This window comes from Mobula hypostoma, chromosome 3 (genome assembly GCF_963921235.1).
Source record: "Mobula hypostoma chromosome 3, sMobHyp1.1, whole genome shotgun sequence".
Classification (NCBI taxonomy): domain Eukaryota; kingdom Metazoa; phylum Chordata; class Chondrichthyes; order Myliobatiformes; family Myliobatidae; genus Mobula; species Mobula hypostoma.
The window spans coordinates 229143973-229170827 of NC_086099.1; the positions used below are offsets into that span (position 1 = coordinate 229143973).

Sequence of the window (26855 nt, forward strand, 5' to 3'; positions counted from 1 at the left end):
GCAGGTCTTTGGGTACGCAGGTCGGGCTCTGTCCGTGCTGTGAAGTGGGTATGGGGGCCAGGTTACCGAGCCTCTTACGTAGTCTGTCCAGGACTGCTGTGGGTTCTTCCTCTTGCCCCCTTGGAGCTGGTATGAACTCTGCTGGGACCACCAGGGGTGCGCTGTACACCAGCTTGGCTGACGACGTGTGCAGATCCTCTTTGGGCGCTGTGCGGATTCCAAGCAGGACCCAGGGAAGCTCGTCCACCCGTTAGGCTCTTCCAGGCGGGCCATGAGAGCCGATTTCAAGTGACATTGGAAGCATTCCACTAGTCCGTTCGACTGTGGGTGGTAGGCAGTTGCGTGGTGTAGCTGTGATTCCAACAGGCTGGCCACAGCCAACCACAGGCTGGAGGTGAACTGGGCGCCTCCGTCGGAGGTAATGTGGGCTGGTATCCCGAAGCGTGCTACTCAGGTTGCAATCAGCGCTCGGGTGCAGGAATCGGCAGTGGTGTCATTGAGCAGGACCGCCTCTGGCCATCTCGTGAACCGGTCTACCATAGTTAGGAGGTACCGCTCCTCGTGACACTGGCAGGGGCCCCACGATATCCACATGAATGTGGTCGAACCTCCGGCGGGTGGGTTCGAACTGCTGCGGCGGGGCTTTGGTGTGCCGCTGAATCTTGGCTGTTTGGCACTGTGTGCATGTTTTGGCCCATTGGCTCACCTGTTTGTGAAGTCCGTGTAACACGAACTTGCTGGAGACCATCCGGACGGTTGTCCTGATAGATGGGTGCACCAAGCCCTGTATGGAGTCAAAACTCGCTGCCGGGACGATGGGGCGAGGTTGGCCAGTAGTCACGTCACACAGGAGGGTCCTCTCACCTGGGCCTACGAGGAAGTCTTGCAGCTGCAAACCCAAGACTGTGGTCCTGCAACTGGGCATCTCGTTGTCTGCCTGCTATGCCTCCGCCAGTGCTGCATAGTCCACCCCGAGGACAGGGCCTGGGTAGCTGGTCTGGAGAGTGCGCCCGCCACAATGTTGTCCTTTCCCGAGACATGCTGGATGTCCGTCGTGTACTCGGAGATGTAGGACAGATTTCACTGATGGCGGGCCGACCAGGGATCGGACACCTTCATGAACGCAAAGGTAAGCAGTTTGTGGTCCGTGAACGCGGTGAACGGCCTGCCTTCTAAGAAGTAACGGAAATGCCGGATTGCCAGATATAGTGCCAACAGCTCCCTGTCGAAGGCACTGCACTTGAGTTCAGGTGGCCGTAGGTGCCTGCTGAAGAACGCCAGGGGTTGCCAGCGCCCCTCGACAAGTTGCTCCAGCACCCCACTGACTGCTGTGTTGGATGCGTCCACTGTGAGGGCGGTTCGAACGTCCGTTCTGGGGTGCACCAGCATTGCGGCGTCTGCCAAGGCTTCCTTGGCTTTAACAAAAGCAGCCATGGCCTCTTCGTCCCAAGTAATGTCCTTGCCTTTACCCGACATCAGGGTGAACAAAGGGCACATGATACGGGCTGCTGAGGGGAGGAAGCGGTGGTAGAAGTTCACCATACCAACGAACTCCTGCTGGCCTTTGACTGTGTTGGGCCGGGCGGATCGCGTCTACCTTGGCAGGCAGAGGGGTTACCTCGTCTTTGGTAATCCTGTGGCCCAGGAAGTCGATGGTGTCGAGTCCGAACTGGCATTTGTCCGGGTTGATTGTGAGGCCGAAATTACTCAGGCAGGAGTAGAGCTGGCGGAGGTGGGACAGATGCTCCTGACGACTACTGCTGGCTATGAGGATGTCGTCCAAATAGATGAACGCAAAGTCTTGGTCGCGTCCCACCGCGTCAATTAGCCGCTGGAACTTCTGTGCAGCATTCTTCAGGCCGAACGGCATTCGGAGGAATTCGAACAGGCTGAACGGGGTGATGAGTGCTGTTTTGGGGATGTTTTCAGGATGCACCAGGACTTGATGGTATCCCCGGACAAGGTCTACTTTGAAAAAGATGCTTGCCCCGTGCAGATTTGCTGCAAAGTCCTGTATGTGCGGCATGGGGTAGCGGTCTGGAGTTGTAGCCTCGTTCAGTCTGCGGTAGTCACCACATGGTCTCCAGCCCCCCGTTGCCTTGGGCACCATGTGCAAGGGGGAGGCCCATGGGCTGTCGGACCGCCGCGCGATCCCCAATTCCTCCATCCTGTTGAACTCCTCCTTCGCCAGGCGGAGCTTGTCTGGGGGGGGGCCTTTGTGCGCGGGCGTGGAGGGGTGGTCCCTGGGTCGGAATGTGGTGCTGTACTCCGCGTCTGGGCATGGCTGCCGTGAACTGCGGTGCCAGAACCGATGGAAAGTCCGCCAGCATTCTGGTGAATTCGTTGTCAGACAGCCTGATGCAGTCCAGGTGTGGGGACGGCAACTTGGCTTCACCCAGGGAGAACATTTGGAAAGTCTTGGCATGGACCAGTCTTTTCCCTTGCAAGTCCACCAGCAGGCTGTGAGCTCGCAAGAAGTCCGCCCCCAGGAGTGGTTGGGCCACGGCGGCCAGTGTGAAGTCCCATGTGAACTGGCTGGCGCCGAACTGTAGCTGCACTGTGCGGGTGCCGTAGGTCCGTATCATGCTGCCGTTTGTGGCCCTCAGGGTGGGTCCCGGCTCCCTGTTGCGGGTGTCGTACCCTGTCGGGGGTAAGATGCTGATTTCCGTTCTGGTGTTGACCAAGAAGCGGCGTCCTGACTGTTTGTCCCAGACATACAGGAAGCTGTCCTGGTGGCCAGATGCCGTAGCCATTAGCAGCGGCTGGCCCTGGCGTTTTCCCGGGAACTTGCAGGGCGGGCGACAATGCCGGGCTTCTGTGCCCCACCATTGGTGGTAGAAACACCACTGTTCATTGGCCTCCTCACTCCTGCCTCTGGGTTGTGTGCGCTCTGTTGCTGGGCCTGGTCTGGCCTGCTGTTGGGCACATGGCTTGGTAATCCGTCTGACGGACGCCTCGCTCTCCCTCTTGGCTTTCCACAGCACGTCTGCCCGGGCCGCCACCTTCCGGGGGTCACTGAAATCTGTGTTGGCCAGCAGCAGATGTATGTCCTCGAGCAGTTGCTCTAGGAACGCCTGCTCAAACATGAGGCAGGGCTTGTGTCCTTCAGCCAGGGCCAGCATCTCGTTCATTAATGCTGACGGCAGCCCGTCTCCCAAACCGTCCAGGTGCAGCAAGTGGGCACCTCGCTCACGCTGTGAGAGGTCAAAGGTCCCTATGAGCAGCGCTTTGAATGCTGCATATTTTCCTTCTTCCAGAGGTGACTGTATGAAATCCTCAACCTGTGCGGCTGTCTCCTGGTCAAGGGAGCTCACCACATCATAGTAACGTGTGGAATCCGAGGATATCTGCTGAATCTGGAACTGGGCTTCTGCTTGGTCAAACCACACGCGTGGTCGCAGCGTCCAGAAAGTTGGCAGTTTTAGTGAAACTGCGTGAACAGATGAAGAGTTGATCATCTTTGGTCCAAATCCCGTTTGGACCCGTTGGGGTCACCAATGTAGCAATGTGCTACACACACAGCTAGAAATAACGACACGCAGTCTGTAAGTTGCACTCGAGACTAGTTTATTCGCGGCGCTGGCTTTTAAGCAGTTCCCTTCCCGCCCCCCCCCGGGCGGAAAATGACGTCAGAGGTGCGTTACAAAAGTCTCTCCCCGTGCCCGGGCTATTTTGTGAGCTGGTTCGCTTGTGTAGAAAGTGGGTCGCCACAGGGGCACGAGTGAGGGCATCCTGACTGGCTGCATCACTGCCTGGTATGGGAACTGTATTTCCCTCAGTCGCAGGACTCTGCAGAGAGTGGTGTTGACAGCGCAGTGCATCTGTAGATGTGAACTTCCCACTATTCAGGACATTTACAAAGACAGGTGTGTAAAAAGGGTCCACGGGATTATTGGGGACCCGAGTCACCCCAACCACAAACTGTTCCAGCTGCTACCATCCAGGAGAAAGTACCGCAGCATAAAAGCCAGGACCAACAGGCTCCGGGACAGCTTCTTCCACCAGGCCATCAGACTGATTAATTCATGCTGACGCAACTGTATTTCTATGTTATATCGACTGTCCTGTTGTACATACTATTTATTATAAATTACTATGCACATTTAGACAGAGATGTAACATAAAGATTTTTACTTCTCACATACTGTATGTGAAGGATATAAGTAATAAAGTCAATTCAATTCACCTTCTCTCAGCACACACTGAACTGATTCCCTACCCGACAGACTGATGATCAAGGATCTACAACTCATGTTCTCGGTGTTATTTCTATATTTTCATTTGTTACCGGTGCCATTTGTCCTCTTTTGCACATTTAGTCTTTGTTATGAACAGTTTTCATGAACTCGATTGTACTTTTTAATCTTCCTGTGAATGCCTTGAAGAAAACGAATCTCAGGGTTGTATATGGTGACGTATCCCATCGCTGATAATAAATTTACTTTGAACTTTGAGAGGAAAGAAGGAGAGCTTGATCTTTCACCTCCTTCCAGAGCCTCTCTATGTTTGGGGAAGATGTCTGTGAACGAGTAATAGATTTTATATTCAGACATGTAAAGATAAAAATGAGTTTCATTTGCCAAATGGACATCACTTGCATCAATGGCCGACAGCGTCCGAACGTGGTGAGGGAAGAGCACACGCGGGGCCACGCTTCTGGAGACAACACACCACGTACCCTAACCCGTAGGTCCTTGGAGCATAGCAGGGAGCCAGAGGACCCGGAGGAAACCTACACGGTCATGGCGAGAACGTACCAGTGTCAGACGGTAACGACAAAGCACTTTACTCATCTCACTTTCTCTCTGAAAGGATCACGGCAGGAGGTAGACTGGAACCTCACTTTCGGAGTTGAACCGCCTGTACCACCTGGCACTCTTGCAGTGTGAACCAAAGTCTCGAAGGTACAGAATGGTTGCATCCCCGGGGAGGAAGGATCTTCGTGGACTACACCTTGAAAGACTGGCCCAGGACAGAGGACTGGAGAGCTGCTGTTGTCGGCCTATGCCCCACTAGAAGTGTAAGAGGATGCAGGACTGTTCACACAGATCAGATCATCACACAGTGTACTGAGGAAGTAGGAGGAAATCAACTACAGACTGCAGAATAAAGCGTACCAGCGAGAGAGAGAGTGCAGTGCAGGGTCGTGCTGAGGTAGACTGTGAGGTCGAGAGTCCATTCATGATGTGATAACAATGGGATAGACTCTTTCCTTGATCCTGGCCTGGTGAGATGTGCTTTCACAGTTTGTATCTCTGCCTGACGGGGCGGGAGGCCATGAAGAGGGCTGGGCTGTGGATCCAGTGGGTCAGGAGACAGGGCTGTGGATGGGTTTTGGGTGCAGAGTGTGGCTGACTGCAGACACATTTCATTCAGGTCAGAGCTAGGACAACCCTTTGCTCCCTCCTCCTCTTTCCCCCCTCAAACCCCTTCCTCCTCTCCGCCCACGGTGCCACGTCTGGATCCCCCGTGAGGTGGGAGGGTATCCTGGGCTTGGTGGGTATCTCTGTGTGGCAAGTATGTCCAGAGTAAGCGGGGGGGGGGGGGGAGAGACTGCCTACACCCCTGGCACCAGCTGTCACCCCAAAACCAGCCAGGGCTGCCAGCTGTGACAATGCCCAACGCCGGACCCTGGCAGGTTCCATACCTGCAGCCTGGAATTCCTGGATCTCTCTGCGTGGTACACGGCTGCCTGCAGGCTCCCCTCCACTTCCGTCTGGTCTGTCCCCATCTTCTGCTGGACCTCCACCATATGCAGCAATGTCCTGCACTCCTGCCGAGACAGGCATTGTGTATTCCTCACTGCTGGTCTAGTGACAACACTGGGATCCCCGTGTGCTGGATGGCGCAGGAACTGCTGGCACGTTAGCTCCTTCACCGGATCGGGAGGGTCCGTGCTCTGCCATCACCACAACAGGAATGGTATTCTTAACACCGCCCCTCCCTCAGTACTGCCCCTCCCTCGGTACCTCCCCTCAGTACCTCCTCTCCCTAAGTACCTGCACTCCCTCAGTACCTCCTCTCACTCGGTACCTCCCCTCAGTACCTCCTCTCCCTAAGTACCATCCCTCCTTCAGTACCTCCACTCCCTCAGTACTGTCCTTCCCTCAGTACCTCCTCTCCCTCGGTACCTCCCCTCAGTACCTCCTCTCCCTAAGTACCTGCACTCCCTCAGTACCTCCTCTCACTCGGTACCTCCCCTCAGTACCTCCTCTCCCTAAGTACCATCCCTCCCTTGGTACCATCCCTCCTTCAGTACCTCCACTCCCTCAGTACTGTCCTTCCCTCAGTACCTCCTCTCCCTTGGTACCTCCCCTCAGTACCTCCTCTCTTCAGTACTGCCCCTCCTTCAGTACTGCCCCTCCCTCGGTACCTCCTCTCCCTAAGTACCGTCCCTCCCTTGGTACCTCCACTCCCTCAGTACTGTCCCTCCTTCAGTACTGCCCCTCCCTCGGTACCTCCTCTCCCTAAGTACCGTCCCTCCCTTGGTACCTCCTCTCCTTCAGTACTGTCCCTCCTTCAGTACTGCCCCTCCCTCGGTACCTCCTCTCCCTAAGTACCGTCCCTCCCTTGGTACCTCCTCTCCTTCAGTACTGCCCCTCCTTCAGTACTGCCCCTCCCTCGGTACCTCCTCTCCCTAAGTACCATCCCTCCCTTGGTACCTCCACTCCCTCAGTACTGTCCCTCCTTCAGTACTGCCCCTCCCTCGGTACCTCCTCTCCCTAAGTACCGTCCCTCCCTTGGTACCTCCTCTCCTTCAGTACTGCCCCTCCCTCGGTACCTCCTCTCCCTAAGTACCGTCCCTCCCTTGGTACCTCCACTCCCTCAGTACTGTCCCTCCTTCAGTACTGCCCCTCCCTCGGTACCGCCCCTCCCTCAGTTCCATCCCGTCCTCCCGTCCTCAGAATGGACAGCTGGACTCCCTCCCACACTGTGACCCTTGCTCAGTACCACCCCTCCCACACTGTGACTCTACCTCAGTACCACCCCTCCCACAGTGGGATGCTCCCTCACCTCCTGATCGTTGCCCTTCTGAAGTTCCAGCTCCTTCTGGTAATGCTTGAGGGCCTGTCCGTAATCCTTCAGGTCATCATATGTGCGGGCCAGGGACCAGTGGATCACCGCCATCTGCTTGTCGGGACAGCACAGCCTCTGTGCACAGGCCAGCTGGGGAGGAACACTAGTTAGTGCTGAGTGAGGCAGGGTCCCCAGCACACTGCTCCTGTCAGCTACGTACAGTCATCATCAAATTTAATAGGTGTTACTTCACAAAGGCAGTATCCATCACGATGGACCCCCAGCACCCAGGACATGCCCTCTTCTCATTGCTACCATCAGGGAGGAGGTACAGGAGCCTGAAGACACACACTCAGGGTTTCTGGAACAGCTTCTTCCCCTCCGCCATCAGGTTTCTGAATGGACATTGCAACGAATTTCACAACATATGCTGGTGATACTAAACCTGATTCTGATATGTAACTCTCCTCTCTATTTTCTAAATGAGGAGTGAATTATGAAATCATCTTGCAAACGGACTTGGGAGTGCTCGTGCAGGATTCCCTACAGGTTAACTTACAGGTTGAGTCGGTGGTAAGGAAGGCAATGGCAAGGTTGGCATTCATTTCAAGAGAACTAGAATATAGAAGGAATGAGTATATTGCTGAAATCTTATAAGGTGTTGGTCAGGCCATATTTTGAGATTATGAGCAGTTTTAAGACCATAAGATACAGGATGAGGAGAATGCTGGACCTCCACCATAATTAGGCCATTTGGCCCATCGAGTCTGCTCCTCCATTTCATCGTGGCTGATCTATTTACCCCTCAGCCCCAATCTCCTGCCTTCTCCCCATATCCCTTCATGTCCCGACTGATCAAGAATCTATCAACATCTGCCTTAAATATTCATAAAGACTTGGCTTCCACAGCTGCCTGTGGCAAAGAATTCCATAGATTCACCACTCTCTGGTTTAAGATATTCCCCTAATCTCCGTTCTAAAAGAATCCTCTTCTATTCTGAGGCTGTGTCCTCTCGTCCGAGCCTCTCCCCCATAGGAAACATCTTCTCCACATCCATGCTATCAAGGCCTTTCACCATTCAATGGGTTGCAATTAAGTCTTCGCTTATTCTTCTGAATTCCAGTGAGTAGAGGCCCAGAGCTATCAAACACTCTTCATGTGACAAGCTTTTCAATCCCAGAATCATTTTTGTGAACCTCCTTTGAACCCTCTCCAATGCCAGTGCATCCTTTCCTAGATAAGGGGCCCAAAATACTCTGTGAGGCACCAATAGTGCCTTATAAAGCCTCAAAATTACATCCTTGTTTTTATATTCTAGTCCTCTCAAAATGAATGCCAACATCGTATTTGCTTTCCTCACCACTGGCTCAACCTGCAAATTAACTTTTGGGGAATCCCACACAAGGACTCTGAATGTTCTCTCCATTTAGAGAACAGTCAATGCTTTTATTTCTTCTACCAAAGTGCAAGACCATACACTTCCCAACACTACATTCCTTGCCCATTCTCCTCATCCGTCTAAGTCCTTCTGCAGCCTCTCTTCTTCCTCAAAACTACCTGCCCCTTCACCCATATTGGGCCCCTTATGTGTTGGCATTGGGTAGGGTCCGGAGGAGGCTCATGAGAATGATTCTGGGGATAAAAGGGTTAATGCATGAGGAGTGTGTGATGGTTCTGAGGATGTATTCATTGGAGTTTTGAAGAATGAGGGGTGATTTCATTAAAACTTGCTGAATATTGAAAGTCCTGGATAGAGTGGATGTGGAGAGGATGTTTCCCATCGTAGGGGTGTCTAGAACCAGAGGGCACAGATGGATGTCCCTTTAGAACAGAAATGAGGAGGAATTTCTTTAGCAGAAGGCGGTGAATCTGTGGAATTCATTGCCACAGACGGCTGTGGAGGCCAAGTCATTGGGTATATTTAAAGAGGTTGATGAATTCTTTGTTGATGATGCGGTTTGGGGTTTGGGGTTCGGGGTTACAGAGACAAGATGTGAGAATAGCCAGTGGACCAAAATTTGGATTTGAATAGCAGAGGGAGAACATACAAACTGCACCGGAATTCAACTCTGAAGACTTAATTGAAACTAATCGAATGGTGAAAGGCCTTGATAGTGCGGATGTGGAGAAGATGTTTCCTATGGGGGAAGAGTCTAGGACTAAGCCTGGCGGAACAATTTCCAGTAACAGGAGAAGGGCCAAAAGCTTTCTGGCGCCTTAAAACCCGTCACTTCGGGCAGATGAGGCTTGTCAGCTGTGGTTGGCAGCTCATCCGGGAGAAGTAGAACGCTGATCTCAAACCTTATGGATATACCCACTCATGGGGAAGGCTTCGGGAGTAAACCTGAGGAAAAACCTGGAGCTGGCAGTCCGACATTCAGTTCAACGCTGACTGGCAGCTCCTGCGACACCACTGGTGCCAAACTTTATCGGTCTCTGCCGTTCCTTTGGGTTCGTCAGCTGCGTGGAGAGGGGGAGCCTGCTGTACGGGCAACAGCTTGCTCTCCGTATCGTACTGCCCTGGCTTGTGTATCTAGACAACTGGGACACAACGTCCATGGTCAACCCTGAACTATGGAGTCAAGGTGGGCACCTGGAATGTGCTGCCTGGGGTGGTGGAAGAGGCGGGTACATTAGAAATTTTAAGAGATGTTTAGCTAGGCACACGAATGTGAGGAAAGTGGGATATGGAAGAGATTTGTTTAGTTGACCAATTGATTACTAATTTAATTAGTTGGCACAACACTGTGAGCTGAAGGGCCTGTTCCTGTACTGCACTGGTCTATGCTCTCTGTTCTATACATGTAAACCTTCCCTATACCTACTCAAGTACCTTTCAAATGTCAAATACAAGAGATTCTGCAGATGCCGGAAATCTTAATCAGGAGCAGAATCAGAATCAGGTTTAATATCACTGGCACATGTCACGGAATCTGTTGTCTTTGTGGCAGCAGTACAATGGAATACATAATAATAGAGAAAATGTGAATTACGGTTAGTATATATATATCAAATAGTTAAATTAAATAGGTAGTGCAAAAATAGAAAGAAAAAGTAGTGAGGTAGTGTTCATGGGTTCAATGTCCATTCAGATATCCAATGGCAGAGGGGAAGAAGCTGTTCCTGAATTGGTGAGTGTATGTCTTCGGGCTTCTGTACCTCTGTAAACGTAACTTCGCTGGATCAAATAACGACAGCACAAAAAGATCAAAATCAAAGGGTGTGAAAAGCCCAGAGACATCTTATATGGAGCAACACACATAAAAGTTGCTGGTGAACGCAGCAGGCTAGGCAGCATCTCTAGGAAGAGGTACAGTCGACGTTTCAGGCCGAGACCCTTCGTCAGGACTAACTGAAGGAAGAGTTAGTAAGAGATTTGAAAGTGGGAGGGGGAGATCCAAAATGATAGAAAAAGACAGGAGGGGGAGGGATGGAGCCAAGAGCTGGACAGGTGATTGGTAAAGGGGATATGAGAGGATCATGGGACAGGAGGTCCGGGGAGAAAGACGGGGGGGGGAACAGAGGATGGGCAAGGGGTATATTCAGAGGGACAGAGGGAGAAAAAGGAGAGAGAGGAAGAATGTGTGTATAAAAATAAATAACGGGTGGGGTACGAGAGGGAGGTGGGGCATTAGCGGAAGTTCTGGACCTTCTCAATCAGAACTCTGAAGCAACCTTCCCAACATCCACTTATTTACAACGTTTTATTGAGCTACAGCACAGAATTGGCCCTTCGAGCAGCCCAGCAACCCCAGAGCCTAATCTAAATCTGAATGGTGGCCGATTAGGAAAAGGGGAGGTGCAACGAGTCCTGGGTGTCATTATACACCAGTCATTGAAAGTGGACATGCAGGTACAGCAGGCGGTGAAAAAGGTGAATGGTATGCTGGCATTTATAGCGAGAGGATTCGAGTACAGGAGCAGGGAGGTACTACTGCATTTGTACAAGGCCCTGGTGAGACCACACCTGGAGTATTGTGTGCAGTTTTGGTCCCCTAATCTGAGGAAAGACATCCTTGCCATAGAGGGAGTACAAAGAAGGTTCACCAGATTGATTCCTGGGATGGCAGGACTTTCATATGATGAAAGACTGGATGAACTGGGCTTGTACTCGTTGGAATTTAGAAGATTGAGGGGGGATCTGATTGAAACGTATAAAATCCTAAAGGGATTGGACAGGCTAGATGCAGGAAGATTGTTCCCGATGTTGGGGAAGTCCAGAACAAGGGGTCACAGTTTGAGGATAAAGGGGAAGCCTTTTAGGACCGAGATTAGGAAAAAACTTCTTCACTCAGAGAGTGGTGAATCTGTGGAATTCTCTGCCACAGGAAACAGTTGAGGCCAGTTCATTGGCTATATTTAAGAGGGAGTTAGATATGGCCCTTGTGGCTACGGGGATCAGTGGGTATGGAGGGAAGGCTGGGGCGGGGTTCTGAGTTGGATGATCAGCCATGATCATAGTAAATGGCGGTGCAGGCTCGAAGGGCCTAATGGCCTACTCCTGCACCTATTTTCTATGTTTCTATGTTTAATCACGGGACAATTTACAATGACCAATTCACCGACTAATCCGTACATCTTTGGATTGTGGGCAAAACCTGGAGTACCCAGAGGAAACCCACACATTCCATGGAGAGGACAGATAGATGACGTCAGAATCGAACTCCAAGTTCTGACGCCCTGAGCTGTCATAGTGTCGTGCTAACCACAACACGACCGTAGCACTGGAGGAAGTCAGTGGATCAGGCAACATCGATGCAGGGGAATAAACAGTCAGTGTTTCGATCCAAGACCCTTCAGGACCGGAAAGGAATGGTGGGTAGCCAGAAAAAGGTGAGGGACCGGGTGCGGGAAAGGAGTACACACCGGCAGGAGTTCTGCGAGACCAGGCGAGGGCAAGGTGGTTGGGAGAGGAGAAGGGGTACACGCTGGCAGGTGATGGGTGAGACCAGGTGAGGGGCAAGGGGGGTGGGAGAGGGGAAGGGGTACATGCTGGCAGGTGATGGGTGAGACCAGGTGAGGGGCAAGGGGGGTGGGAGAGGGGAAGGGGTACACGCTGGCAGGTGATGAGTGAGACCAGGTGAGGGGCAAGGGGGGTGGGAGAGGGGCAAGGGGGGTGGGAGAGGGGAAGGGGTACACGCTGGCAGGTGATGGGTGAGACCAGGTGAGGGGCAAGGGGGGTGGGAGAGGGGAAGGGGTACACGCTGGCAGGTGATGGGTGAGACCAGGTGAGGGGCAAGGGGGGTGGGAGAGGGGAAGGGGTACATGCTGGCAGGTGATGGGTGAGACCAGGTGAGGGGCAAGGGGGGTGGGAGAGGGGAAGGGGTACACGCTGGCAGGTGATGAGTGAGACCAGGTGAGGGGCAAGGGGGGTGGGAGAGGGGAAGGGGTACACGCTGGCAGGTGATGGGTGAGACCAGGTGAGGGGCAAGGGGGGTGGGAGAGGGGAAGGGGTACACGCTGGCAGGTGATGAGTGAGACCAGGTGAGGGGCAAGGGGGGTGGGAGAGGGGAAGGAGTACACGCTGGCAGGTGATGGGTGAGACCAGGTGACGGGCAAGGGGGGTGGGAGAGGGGAAGGGGTACACACTGATAGGTGATTGGTGAGACCAGGTGAGGGGCAAGGGGGGTGGGAGAGGGGAAGGGGTACACGCTGGCAGGTGATGGGTGAGACCAGGTGAGGGGCAAGGGGGGTGGGAGAGGGGAAGGGGTACACGCTGGCAGGTGATGAGTGAGACCAGGTGAGGGGCAAGGGGGGTGGGAGAGGGGAAGGGGTAAACGCTGGCAGGTGATGGGTGAGACCAGGTGAGGGGCAAGGGGGGTGGGAGGGGGGGAAGGGGTACACGCTGATAGGTGATTGGTGAGACCAGGTGAGGGGCAAGGGGGGTGGGAGAGGGGAAGGGTCACACGCTGGCAGGTGACGGGTGAGACCAGGTGAGGGGCAGGGGGGGGGGGAGAGGGAAGGGGTACACGCTGGCAGGTGATGAGTGAGACCAGGTGAGGGGCAAGCGGGGTGGGAGAGGGGAAGGGGTACACGCTGGCAGGTGATGGGTGAGACCAGGTGAGGGGCAAGGGGGGTGGGAGAGGGGAAGGGGTACACGCTGATAGGTGACAGGTGAGACCAGGTGAGGGGCAAGGGGGGTGGGAGAGGGGAAGGGGTACATGCTGGCAGGTGATGGGTGAGACCAGGTGAGGGGCAAGGGGGGTGGGAGAGGGGAAGGGGTACACGCTGATAGGTGACGGGTGAGACCAGGTGAGGGGCAAGGGGGGTGGGAGAGGGGAAGGGGTACACGCTGGCAGGTGACGAGTGAGACCAGGTGAGGGGCAAGGGGGGTGGGAGAGGGGAAGGGGTACACGCTGGCAGGTAATGGGTGAGACCAGGTGAGGGGCAAGGGGGGTGGGAGAGGGGAAGGGGTACAGGCTGATAGGTGATGGGTGAGACCAGGTGAGGGGCAAGGGGGGTGGGAGAGGGGAAGGGGTACACGCTGGCAGGTGATGGGTGAGACCAGGTGAGGGGCAAGGGGGGTGGGAGAGTGGAAGGGGTACACGCTGATAGGTGACGGGTGAGACCAGGTGAGGGGCAAGGGGGGTGGGAGAGGGGAAGGGGTACACGGTGGCAGGTGATTGGTGAGACCAGGTGAGGGGCAAGGGGGGTGGGAGAGGGGAAGGGGTACACGCTGGCAGGTGATGGGTGAGACCAGGTGAGGGTGAGTTGGTGAAGTGCAGGAGGAGAGTGAAGGAGAACCATCATCCCAGTTACCTGGTCCTGATAGTACTCCACACCCTTCTGATAACATCGCACGGAACAGCAGAGGTCCCCCAGCTCCTCACACAGATGCAGACGGCTGTCATAGTGGTTTTCTGGTACGGCCTGGAGCTCCCTCTGCAGTCGCTCGCCCTTCAGTGCTGGGGAGAGATGGTAACCGTAAACACACAGGGAAATGCCACCCTCCCTCAGACTGTAACAGCAAACACCTCCCCACCAACTCCCATCACTAACTGCACCAGGTATTCCCAAAGCCTGTCTCCATTGCCCTTGCACGTGGACCATAGCCCTTCAGAGTTTTCGCACACAGACCAGAGCCCTTCACAGCCCTCACACACGGAACACAACTCTTGTACGTGGACCATAGTCCTCATTTCTATTTATCTAAAATCTATTTATCTAAGGAATAGTTAGGAGCTATAGACAGGTAGTCACACCGGGGCCTTGGGAGACAGATAAGTGGGTAGCAGTCAGGAGAGGGAAGGGCAAGAGTCAGATATCAGAGAGTACCCCTGTGGATGTCCCCCTTAACAATAAGTACTCCTGTTTGAGCACTGTTGGGGGGGTCGGCCTACCTGGGGGAAGCAACAGTGGCCGTGCCTCTGGCACAGAGTCTGGCCCTGTGGCTCAGAAGGGTAGGGAAAGGAAGAGGATGGCAGTGGTAATAGGGGACTCTATAGTTCGGGGGTCAGACAGGCGATTCTGTGGACGCAGGAAAGAAACGCGGATGGTAGATTGCCTCCCAGGTGCCAGGGTCTGGGATGTTTCTGGTCGCATCCACGATATCTTGCGGTGGGAGGGGGAACAGCCAGAGGTCGTGGTACATATTGGTATCAACGACATAGGCTGGAAAAGGGAGGAGGTCCTGAGAGCAGACCACAGGGAGACAGGAAGGAATTTGAGAAGCAGGACCTCAAAGGTAGTAATCTCGGGATTGCTGCCTGTGCCACATGACAGTGAATAGAGGAATAGAGTGAGGTGGAGGATAAATACGTAGCTGAGGGATTGGAGCAGGGCGCAGGGATTCAGAGTTCTGGATCATTGGGTCCTCTTTTGGGGCAGGTGTGACCTGTACAAAAAGGACAGGTTGCACTTGAATCCCAGGGGGACAAATTTCCTGGCGGGGAGGATTGCTAAGGCTACTGGGGAGAGATTAAATTAGAATTACTGTGGGGTGGGAACTAAACTGAAGAGATGGAGGAAGAGGCAGTTGGCTCACAAATAGAGAAAGTTTGGAGACAGTGCGAGAGGGAGGATAGGCAGGTGATAGAGAAGGGACACACTCAGACCGACGGTTTGAGATGTGTCTATTTTAATGCAAGCAGCGTCATGAACAAAGCAGTTGAGCTTAGAGCGTGGATCAGTACTTGGAGCTACGATGTTGTGGCCATTACAGAGACTTGGATGGCTCAGGGGCAGGAATGGTTACTTAGAGTGCCAGGCTTTAGATGTTTCAGAAAGGACAGGGAGGGAGGCAAAAGAGGTGGGGGCGTGGCACTGTTGATCAGAGACAGAGACATGGAGGGATTGTCTACGGAGTCTCTGTGGGTGGAAGTTAGAAACAGGAAGGGTCAATAACCCTACTGGGTGTTTTTTATAGACCACCTAATAGTAACAGGGACATCGAGGAACAGATAGGGAGACAGATTCTGGAAAGGTGTAATTATAAAAGGGTTGTCATGGTGGGAGATTTTAATTTCCCAAATAGAGTGAGGGGTTTAGATGGGGTGGAGTTTGTTAGGTGTGTTCAAGAAGGTTATTTGACACAATATGTAAATAAGCCTACAAGAGGAGAGACTGTACTTGATCTGGTATTGGAAAACGAACCTGATCAGGTGTCAGATCTCTCAGTGGGAGAGCATTTTGGAGATAGTGATCTCAATTCTATCTCCTTTACCACAGCATTGGAGAGGGATAAGAACAGACAAGTTAGGGAAATGATTAATTGGAGTAAGGCAAATATGAGGCTATTGAGCAGGAACTTGGAAGCATAAATTGGGAACAGATGTTCTCAGGGAAGAAATGTGGTAAATGTTCAGGAGATATTTGCGTGGTGTTCTGCATAGGTACGTTCCAATGAGACAGGGAAAAGATAGTAGGGTATAGGAACTGTGGTGTACAAAGGCTGTTGAAAATCTAGTTAAGAAGAAAAGCTTACGAAAAGTTCAAAAAACTAGGTAATGATAGAAGTCTAGAAGATTATAAGGCTAGCAGGAAGGAGCTTAAGAATGAAATTAGGAGAGCCAGAAGGCGCCATGAGAAGGCCTTGGTGAGCAGGATTAAATAAAACCCCAAGGCATTCTACAAGTACGTGAAGAGCAAGAGAATAAGATGTGAGAGAATAGGACTAATCAAGTGTGACAGTGGAAAAGTGTGTATGGAACTGGAGGAGACAGCAGAGGTACTTAATGAGTACTTTGCTTCAGTATTCATTATGGAAAAGGATCTTGGCGATTGTAGGGATGGCTTACAGTGGACTGAAAACCTTCAGCATGTAGATATTAAGAAAGAGGATGTGCTGGAGCTTTTGGAAACCATTAAATTGGATAAGTGGTGGAGGCAGATATGATAGGGTCTTTTAAGGTACTCCTGGATAGGTACATGGAGCTTGCAAAAATAGAGGGCTATGGGGAACCCTAGATAATTTCTAAGTTAAGGACATGTTCGGCACAGTTTTGTGGGCTGAAGGGCCTGAATTGAACTGTAGATTTTCCATGTTTCGATGTTCTAAAATTCACTTAAATGCTGAATACAAAACCATATCATCCATTCCTGTGGTTGCACATTACTCTCCACACTCTCACCTCCCCCTGACAGAAATTCACTGTCAGGTTCCTGTTAAATATTTTATCCTTCACCCTTTACCTATGACCTCTAAGTCAAGAGGATTCCTCCTGCACACAGCCTCAGTGGAAAAAGTCTAGAGGGTAAACTGAGTCCACATCTCTAAAATCCTGTGTCAGTCCCCACACTAATCCCCCGTCCCAATCTCTCCCCACAGTCCTGTATCAGTCCCCACACTAATCCCCCGTCCCAATCTCTCCCCACAGTCCTGTATCAGTCCCCACACTAATCCCACTGTCCTACTCTCTCCTCACTGCCCTGTATCAGTCCCCACACTAATCCCACTGTCCCACTCTCTCCCCACAGTCCTGTATCAGTCCCCACACTAATCCCACTGTCCCACTCTCTCCCCACAGTCCTGTATCAGTCCCCACACTAATCCCACTGTCCCACTCTCCCCACAGTCCGGTATCAATCCCTACACTAATCCCACTGTCCCACTCTCTCCCCACAGTCCTGTATCAGTCCCCACACTAATCCCACTGTCCCACTCTCTTCCCACAGTCCTGTATCAGTCCCCACACTAATCCCACTGTCCCACTCTCTCCCCACAGTCCTGTATCAATCCCTACACTAATCCCACTGTCCCACTCTCTCCACAGTCCTGTATCAGTCCCCACACTAATCCCACTGTCCCACTCTCTCCCCACAGTCCTGTATCAGTCCCCACACTAATCCCACTGTCCCACTCTCTCCCCACAGTCCTGTATCAATCCCTACACTAATCCCACTGTCCCACTCTCTCCACAGTCCTGTATCAGTCCCCACACTAATCCCACTGTCCCACTCTCTCCCCACAGTCCTGTATCAGTCCCCACACTAATCCCACTGTCCCACTCTCTCCCCACAGTCCTGTATCAGTCCCCACACTAATCCCACTGTCCCACTCTCTCCCCACAGTCCTGTATCAGTCCCACTGCAGGCACGGATACACTGCTCGTGTCCCCGTTTGGGGAGACGTTTTCCAGCTGTGCCCCTGGGCCACTGCTCACCTCTGTTTAGCTGCTTCCTGACTGTGTGCCTCTGATCACTGGGGATGGTGTTCTGGGAAAGGGCCTTTTGCAGATGCAGGCTGGCAGCAGCAAACTCACCCAGAGTCAGGTGGACCTGGCGCAAGAAACAACCGTTAACCATGCTGTAGTGCCGTAGGGGCTATGGGAGGGTCACACTGTGGGAGGGGTGGTACTGAGGGAGGGTCACACTGTGGGAGGGGTGGTACTGAGGGAGGGTCACACTGTGGGAGGGGTGGTACTGAGGGAGAGTCACACTGTGGGAGGGGGGTGGTACTGAAGGAGGGTCACACTGTGGGAGGGAGGTGGTACCGAGGGAGGGTCACACTGTGGGAGGGGTGGTACTGAGGGAGGGTCACACTGTGGGAGGGGTGGTACTGAGGGAGGGTCACACTGTGGGAGGGGTGGTACCGAGGGAGAGTCACACTGTGGGAGGGGTGGTACCGAGGGAGGGTCACACTGTGGGAGGGGCGGTACTGAGGGAGGTCACACTGTGGGAGGGGTGGTACTGAGGGAGAGTCACACTGTGGGAGGGGTGGTACCGAGGGATGGTCACACTGTGGGAAGGGTGCATGGGAGAGGCATCCCATGCAAGGGGTGGGTGTGAGGGAGGTTTGGTGAGATCTGTGAAGCCCTCCACATGGTCATCAGCCTGGACACAGAGTGGACGCCCACCCACATACCTGTCCCTGGTTGACCGCAGTGTCCGACTCTCCCTGCATGCCAGCCTTGTGGGCCCACTGTCTCGCTGCTTGATAGTATTTCAGTGCCTGTGTGTACAGTTCCTGGTCCTGGTGGATTGTTCCCAGTACGTAGGTTGCCCGGTACAGATCCGTGAAGAAATTCTGGCTCCTGCAAGGGTGAGGCAGAGATAGACAGGTATGTAATCACCCGCTTGGAATGGTGAAGAGTCCACACAGCCTGTGGAAGGTGTGTTCCACTGCCTTCAAAGTGGATCTGACACAGCCACACTTGGTGCTGACACACCCATCTTTGCGTCTCAGAAGTAAGGTTACCTCGACCCACTCTCCCACTCCACACCGTCAAACAACACCACCTTATCATTTCCTGTCAGAGTCACCATATGTACAGACACTCCTGTGCCTAGTGTCCCTTTATGGACCTACAATCAAAGTATACAAGTTACCTTATGTATGTATGCGATTTTACCTTCTAAGCTCTATTTTATTTATTGTGTTTTATTTATTAGTAACGTTGTGTTCTTCATTGTATTCTGTTGCTTCTATGCTGTGTCGGATCCAGAGTAACAATTAATTTGTTCTTCCTTCCACTTGTGTACAGGAAATGACATTAAACAATCTTGAATTTTATCCTTATCTGGCATCCGCCTCATGATCGGAGTCACTCCGAGGTCAATTGGAATCATTCCCAAAATGGACAGCATGTAACCTGGCCTTCTGACCAGACCCTCCGTGCTCACCCAGTTGCCTCCCTGAGTTAATTCCATTTGACCGCGGTTGGTTCACATATTGCAAAAACTTTTCTATCCACATACCTGTCCGATTGTCCTTTAAGTCACCTGCCTGAACCAGTTCCTCTGGCAGCTCATTCCAGATGACAGGAAGAACCATTCAAAAGTGTGTTTGCAGGTGTAGACTTGTTGTTTTAACTTCCAGTAACCATAGGAATATAGGAGAGGACTCAAGACCATTTAAAAGTTGGTTTGCAGAAAAGAGTTTTGTTTTAAACACTCCATAGGTAAGACACAAAGGAGTGCAGTCGAACAGAGGGTCGAAACAGGGAGAAAAATGAAACAATCTGAGTTGCAAAGGAACTTGCGAGTTCTCATGCAGGACTCCCAAAAGGTTAACTTGCTGGTTGCATCGATGGTAAGGAATTAAATGCAATATTGGCATTCATTTTGTGAGGACTAGAAGAGGAGATTCACAAGAATGATTCCAGGTATGAAAGGGTTAACATATGAGGAGTGTTTGGAGGCTCAAAGCCTGAACTTGCTGGAGTTCAGAAGAATGGGGAGGGGGATCTCATTGAAACCTTTCGAATATTGAAAGGCCCAGATAGAGTGGATATGGAGAAGATCTTTCCAAGAGTGGGGAGAGTCTCGGACCGGAGGACACAGCCTCAGAATATAATAACGTCCATTTAGAACAGAGATGTGGAGGAATTTCTTTAGCCAGATGGTGATGAATCTGTGGAATTCATTGCCATAGACAGGTGTGGATGCTAAGTCATTGAATATAGAACATAGAAAACATACAGCAGAATACAGGCCCTTCGGCCCACAAAGCTTTGCTGAACATGTCCCTACCTTAGAAGTACGTAGGCTTTACCCATAGCCCTCTATTTTTCTAAGCTCCATGTAGCCATCCAGGAGTCCCTTAAAAGGCGCTGTAGTTTCCGCCTCCACCACCACCGCCAGCAGCCCATTCCACACACTCACCACTCTCTGCGTAAAAAACTTACCCCTGACGTCTCCTCTGTACCTACTTCCAAGCACCTTAAAACTATGCCCTCTCGTGCTAGCCATTTCAGCCCTGGGAAAAGCCTCTGACTATCTACACAATCAATGCCTCTCATCATCTTGTACACCTCTATCAGGTCACATCTCATTCTCCGTCACTCCAAACAGAAAAGGCTGAGTTCACTAAACCTATTCTCATAAGGCATGCTCCCCAATCCTTGCAACATCTTTGTAAATCTCCTCTGCACCCTTTCTATGGTTTCCACGTCCTGCCTATAGTGAGGTGACCAGAATTGAGCACAGTACTCCAAGTGGGGTCTGACCAGGGTCCTATATAGCTGCAACATTACCTCTTGGCTCTTAAACTCAATCCCATGATTGATGAAGGCTAATGCACCGTATGCCTTCTTAACCACAGAGTCAACCTGCGCAGCTGTTTTGAGCGTCCTATGGACTCGGACCCCAAGATCCCTCTGATCCTCCACACTGCCAAGAGTCTTACCATTAATACTAGATTCTGCCATCATATTTGACCTACCAAAATGAACCACCTCACACTTATCTGTGTTGAACTCCGTCTGCCACTTCTCAGCCCAGTTTTGCATCCCATCAATGTCCCACTGTAACCTCTGACAGTCCTCCACACTACCCACAACACCCGCAACCTTCGTGTTATCAGCAAATTTACTAACCCATCCCTCCACTTCCTCATCCAGGTCATTTATAAAAATCACGAAGAGTAGGGGTCCCAGATCAGATCCCTGAGGCACATCACTGGTCACCAACCTCCATTCAGAATATGACCTGTCTACAACCACTCTTTGCTTTCTGTGGGCAAGCCAGTTCTGGATCCACAAAGCAATGTCCCCTTGGATCCCATGCCTCCTTACTTTCTCAATAAGCCTTGCATGGGGTACCTTATCACAGGGGTCCCCAACCTTTTTTGCACTGTGGACCGGCCGACGGGGGTGGGGGGTGTTAATCACGACTGGAATATGGGTGACAAGTGGCTGATACACTCACTTCCATTTCTAAAAGGGCTTATCTGATGAATTTAATATTAAACACAGCGCATATTTTCCTCGCATGAATATAGTGATAAGTTAATTATAAGTCACTTATAAGTCAATAGCATCATAGCATTTTAAGTAACGTTGGGATATTAAACACACACTACATATTTTCCCCGTATGAACATATAAAATCATTGCAACACACCAATATCGCTGAATCGGTGGGAGCCCTGGGCTTGTTTCCCTGCAACTAGACGGTCCTATCGAGGGGTGATGGGAGACAGCGATACTCGAAGGGAGTTCCTTATGTCCAGTCTATTCCGCAATTTAGTTTTCATTGTATTCATTGCAGAAAACTCTGCTTCGCAGAGATATGATGTTGGAAATGGAAGCAACGTTTTCAGTGCTTTCGTGGCTATCTCAGGATATTCAGCCTTGACTTTGATCCAGAATGCCGGCAGAGATGTTATGTCAAACATACTTTTCAGCCCGCCGTCATTTGCAAGCTCGAGGAGTTGATCTTCTTCCTGCGCTGACATGGATGAAGCATGGGTAATAACCTCGCGTGCATCAACAGTGGGCGTGACAGGGAATGAGGAAAGGTGCAGCTGACTCATATCGTTTCCTCGTGGCCCGGTAGCACATGCTTTGCGGCCCAGCACCGGTCCACGGCCCAGTGGTTGGGGACCACTGCCTTATCAAATGCCTTACTAAAATCCATATAAACTACATCTACGGCTCTACCTTCATCAATGTGCTTAGTCACATCCTCAAAAAATTCAGTCAGGCTCGTAAGGCACGACCTGCCTTTGACAAAGCCGTGCTGACTATTCCTAATCAGATCATGCCTCTCCAAATGTTCATAAATCCTGCTTCTCAGGATCTTCTCCATCAACTTACCAACCACTGAAGTAAGACTCACTGGCCTATAATTTCCTGGGCTATCTCTACTCCCTTTCTGGAATAAGGGAACAACATTCGCAACCCTCCAATTCTCCGGAACCTCTCTTGTCCTCATTGATGATGCAAAGATCATTGCCAGAGGCTCAGCAATCTCCTCCCTCGCCTCCCACAGTAGCCTGGGGTACATCCCATCTGGTCCTGGTGACTTATCCAACTTGATGCTTTCCAAAAGCTCCAGCACATCCTCTTTCTTAATATCTACATGCTCAAGCTTTTCAGTCCACTGCGTCATCCCTACAATCGCCAAGATCCTTTTTCGTAGTGAATACTTAAGCAAGCTATTCATTAAGTACACTACCTCCGCTATTTCCTCTGGTTCCATACACACTTTTCCATTGTCACATTTGATTGGTCCTGTTCTCTTACGTCTTATCCTCTTGCTCTTCACACACTTGCAGAATGCCTTGGGGTTTTCCTTAATCCTGTCCACCAAGGCCTTCTCATGGCTCCTTCTGGCTCTCCTAATTTCATTCTTAAGCTCCATTCCTACCAGCTATTAAGTAATAGTATTATTAATAATACTATTAATATTAGTAATACTATTACAGCTACAGAAAGGGTGGGTAATGTAGCAGGATCCTCTCTTGAGTCAGTATGGGTGGAAGTCAGGAACAGGAAGGGAGCAGTTACTCTATTGGGGGTATTCTATAGGCCCCCTGGTAGCAGCAGAGATACAGAGGAGCAGATTGGGAGGCAGATTTTTGAAAGGTGCAAAAATAACAGGGTTGTTATCATGGGTGACTTTAACTTCCCTAATATTGATTGGTAGTTGATTAATTCTAAGGGTCTAGATGGGGCACAGTTTGTTAAGTGTGTCCAGGACGGATTCCTGTCACAGTATGTGGACAGGCCGACCAGGGGGAATGCCATACTAGATCTAGTACTAGGTAATGAACCAGGTCAGGTCACAGATCTCTCAGTGGATGAGCATCTGGGGGACAGTGACCACTGCTCCCTGGCCTTCAGCATTATCATGGAAAAGGATAGAATCAGAGAGGACAGGAAAATTTTTAATTGGGGAAGGGCAAATTATGAGGCTGTAAGGCTAGAACTTGCGGGTGTGAATTGGGATGATGTTTTTGCAGGGAAATGTACTGTGGACATGTGGTCAATGTTTAGAGATCTCTTGCAGGATGTTAGGGATAAATTTGTCCCGATGAGGAAGATAAAGAATGGTAGGGTGAAGGAACCATAGGTGACAAGTGAGGTGGAAAATCTAGTCAGGTGGAAGAAGGCAGCATACATGAGGTTTAGGAAGCAAGGATCAGATGGGTCTATTGAGGAATATAGGGAAGCAAGAAAGGAGCTTAAGAAGGGGCTGAGAAGAGCAAGAAGGGGGCATGAGAAGGCCTTGGCAAGTAGGGTAAAGGAAAACCCCAAGGCATTCTTCAATTATGTGAAGAAAAAAAGGATGACAGGAGTGAAGGTAGGACCGATTAGAGATAAAGGTGGGAAGATGTGCCTGGAGGCTGTGGAAGTGAGCGATGTCCTCAATGAATACTTCTCTTCGGTATTCACCAATGAGAAGGAACTTGATGACAGTGAGGACAATATGAGTGAGGTTGATGTTCTGGAGCATGTTGATATTAAGGGAGAGGAGGTGTTGGAATTGTTAAAATACATTAGGACGGATAAGTCCCTGGGGCCTGACGGAATATTCCCCAGGCTGCTCCACGGGGCGAGGGAAGAGATTGCTGAGCCTCTGGCTAGGATCTTTATGTCCTCGTTGTCCACGGGAAAGGTACCGGAGGATTGGAGGGAGGCGAATGTTGTCCCCTTGTTCAAAAAAGGAAGTAGGGATAGTCCGGGTAATTATAGACCAGTGAGCCTTACATCTGTGGTGGGAAAGCTGTTGGAAAATATTCTTAGAGATAGGATCTATGGGCATTTAGAGAATCATGGTCTGATCACGGACAGTCAGCATGGCTTTGTGAAGGGCAGATCATGTCTAAGAGTTCTTTGAGGAGGTGATGAGGGTAGTGCAGTGGATGTGATCTATATGGATTTTAGTAAGGCATTTGACAAGGTTCCACACGGTAGGCTTATTCAGAAAGTCCCAAGGCATGGGATCCAGGGAAGTTTGGCCAGGTAGATTCAGAATTGGCTTGCCTGCAGAAGGCAGGGGGTCATAGTGGAGGGAGTACATTCTGATTGGAGGATTGTGACTAGTGGTGTCCCACAAGAATCTGTTCTGGGACCTCTACTTTTCGTGATTTTCATTAATGACCTGGATGTGGGGGTAGAAGGGTGGGTTGGCAAGTTTGCAGATGACACAAAGGTTGGTGGTGTTGTAGATAGTGTAGAGGAATGTCAAAGATTGCAGAGAGACATTGATAGGATGCAGAAGTGGGCTGAGAAGTGGCAGATGCAGTTCAACCCGGAAAAGTATGAGGTGGTACACTTTGGAAGGACAAACTCCAAGGCAGAGTACAAAGTAAATGGCAGGATACTTGGTAGTGTGGAGGAGCAGAGGGATCTGGGGGTACATGTCCACAGATCCCTGAAAGTTGCCTCACAGGTGGATAGGGTAGTTAAGAAAGCTTATGGGGTGTTAGCTTTCGTAAGTCAAGGGATAGAGTTTAAGAGTTGCGATGTAATGGTGCAGCACTATAAAACTCTGGTTAGGCCATACTTGGAGTACTGTGTCCAGTTCTGGTCGCCTCACTTTTGGAAGGACGTGGAAGCATTGGAACGGGTACAGATGAGATTTACGAGGATGCTGCCTGGTTTAGAAAGTATGCATTATGATCAGAGATTAAGGGAGCTAGGGCTTTACTCTTTGGAGAGAAGGAGGATGAGAGGAGACATGATAGAGGTGTACAAGATAATAAGAGGAATAGATAGAGTGGACAGCCAGCGCCTCTTCCCCAGGGCACCACTGCTCAATACAAGAGGACATGGCCTTAAGGTAAGGGGTGGGAAGTTCAAGGGGGATATTAGAGGAAGGTTTTTTATTCAAAGAGTGGTTGGTGCGTGGAATGCACTGCCTGAGTCAGTGGTGGAGGCAGATACACTAGTGAAGTTTAAGAGACTATTAGACAGGTATATGGAGGAATTTATGGTGGGGGCTTATATGGGAGGCAAGGTTTGAGGGTCGGCACAACATTGTGGGCCGAAGGGCCTGTATTGTGCTGTACTATTCTATGTTCTAGCCTTATAGTTTTCTGAATTCATATCATTACCTAATTTTTTGAACCTTTCGTAAGCTCTTCTTTTCTTCTTGACTAGATTTACAACAGCCTTTGTGCACCACGGATCTTGTACCCTACCATCCTTTCCATGTCTCATTGGAACATACCTATGCAGAACTCCACGTAAATATCCCCTGAACATTTGCCATATTTCTTCGGTATGTTTCCCTGAGAACATCTGTTTCCAATTTATGCTTCCAAGTTCCTGCCTGATAGGTTCATATTTCCCCTTACTCTAATTGAACGTTTCCCTAACTTCCCTGTTCCTATCCCTCTCCAATGCTATGGTAAAGGAGATAGAATTGTGATCACTATCTCCAAAATGCTCTCCCACTGAGAGACCTGACACCTGACCAGGTTCATTTTCCAATACCAGATCAAGTACAGCCTCTCCTCTTGTAGGCTTATCTACATATTGTGTCAGGAGACCTTCCTAAACACACCTGACAAACTCCACCCCATCTAAACCCCTCACTCTAGGGAGATGCCAATCAATATTTGGGAAATTAAAATCTCCCACCACAACAACCCTGTTATTATTACACCTATCCAGGATCTGTCTCCCTATCTGCTCCTCGATGTCCCAGTTGCTATTGGGTGGTCTATAAAAAATACCCAGTGGAGTTACTGACCCCTTCCTATTCCTAACTTCCACCCACTGAGATGCCATAGACAATCCCTCCATGACTTCCTCCTTTTCTGCAGCCGTGACACTATCTCTGATCAACAGTGCCGCACCCCCACCTCTTTTGCCTCCCTCCCTGTCCTTTCTGAAACATCTAAAGCCTGGCACTTGAAGTAGCCATTCCTGCCCCTGCACCATCCAAGTCTCTGTAATGGCCACCACATCATAGCTCCAAGTGCTGAACGGCGCTCTAAGTTCATCCACTTTATTCATAATACTCCTCGCATTAAAATAGACACATCTCAAACCATCGGTCTGAGGTCGTCCCTTCTCTATCACCTGCCTATTCTCCCTTTTGCACTGTCTTCAAACTTTCTCTATTTGTGAGCCAACCTCCCTTTCCTCCGTCATTTCAGTTTGGTTCCCACCCCCCCAGCAATTCTAGTTTAAATTTTCCCCTATAGCCTTTGCAAACCTTCCCGCCAGGATATTGGTCCCCCTGGGATTCAAGTGCAACCCGTCCTTTTTGTACCGGTCACACCTGTCCCAGAAGAGGACCCAATGATCCAGAAATCTGAATCCCTGCCCCCTGCTCCAATCCCTCAGCCACGCATTTATCCTCCACCTCATTCTATTCCTATACTCACTGTCATGTGGCTCAGGCAGTAATCCCGAGATTACTACCTTTATGGTCCTGCTTCTCAACTTCCTTCCTAACTCCCTGCAGTCTTTTTTCAGGACCTCCTCCCTTTTCCTACCAATGTTGTTGGTACCAATATGTACCACGACCCCTGGCTGTTCACCTTCCCACTTCAGGATATGGTGGACGTGATCAGAAACATCCCAAACTCTGCCACCTGGGAGGCAAACTACCATCTGCATTTCTTTCCTGCGTCCACAGAATCGCCTGTCTGACCCCCTAACTATTGAGTCCCCTATCACTACTGCCATCCTCTTCCTTTCCCTACCCTTCTGAGCCACAG

General features: G+C 50.9%; 1 protein-coding gene across 2 annotated transcripts in view; it reads right to left on the reverse strand.

Annotated features, from left to right (window-relative positions):
* The window catches only part of LOC134344604 (tonsoku-like protein), a 163330-nt gene that overhangs the window by 95217 nt on the left and 41258 nt on the right, over positions 1-26855 (reverse strand). For both annotated transcript variants that reach the window (XM_063044700.1, XM_063044701.1), the window contains 5 exons: positions 18321-18489; positions 17620-17734; positions 13778-13923; positions 7015-7167; positions 5648-5773 (listed from right to left, as the gene is read on the reverse strand). In XM_063044700.1, coding sequence (XP_062900770.1) covers positions 5648-5773; positions 7015-7167; positions 13778-13923; positions 17620-17734; positions 18321-18489 — 709 coding nt within the window. The remainder of the gene's footprint in view (positions 1-5647; positions 5774-7014; positions 7168-13777; positions 13924-17619; positions 17735-18320; positions 18490-26855) is intronic.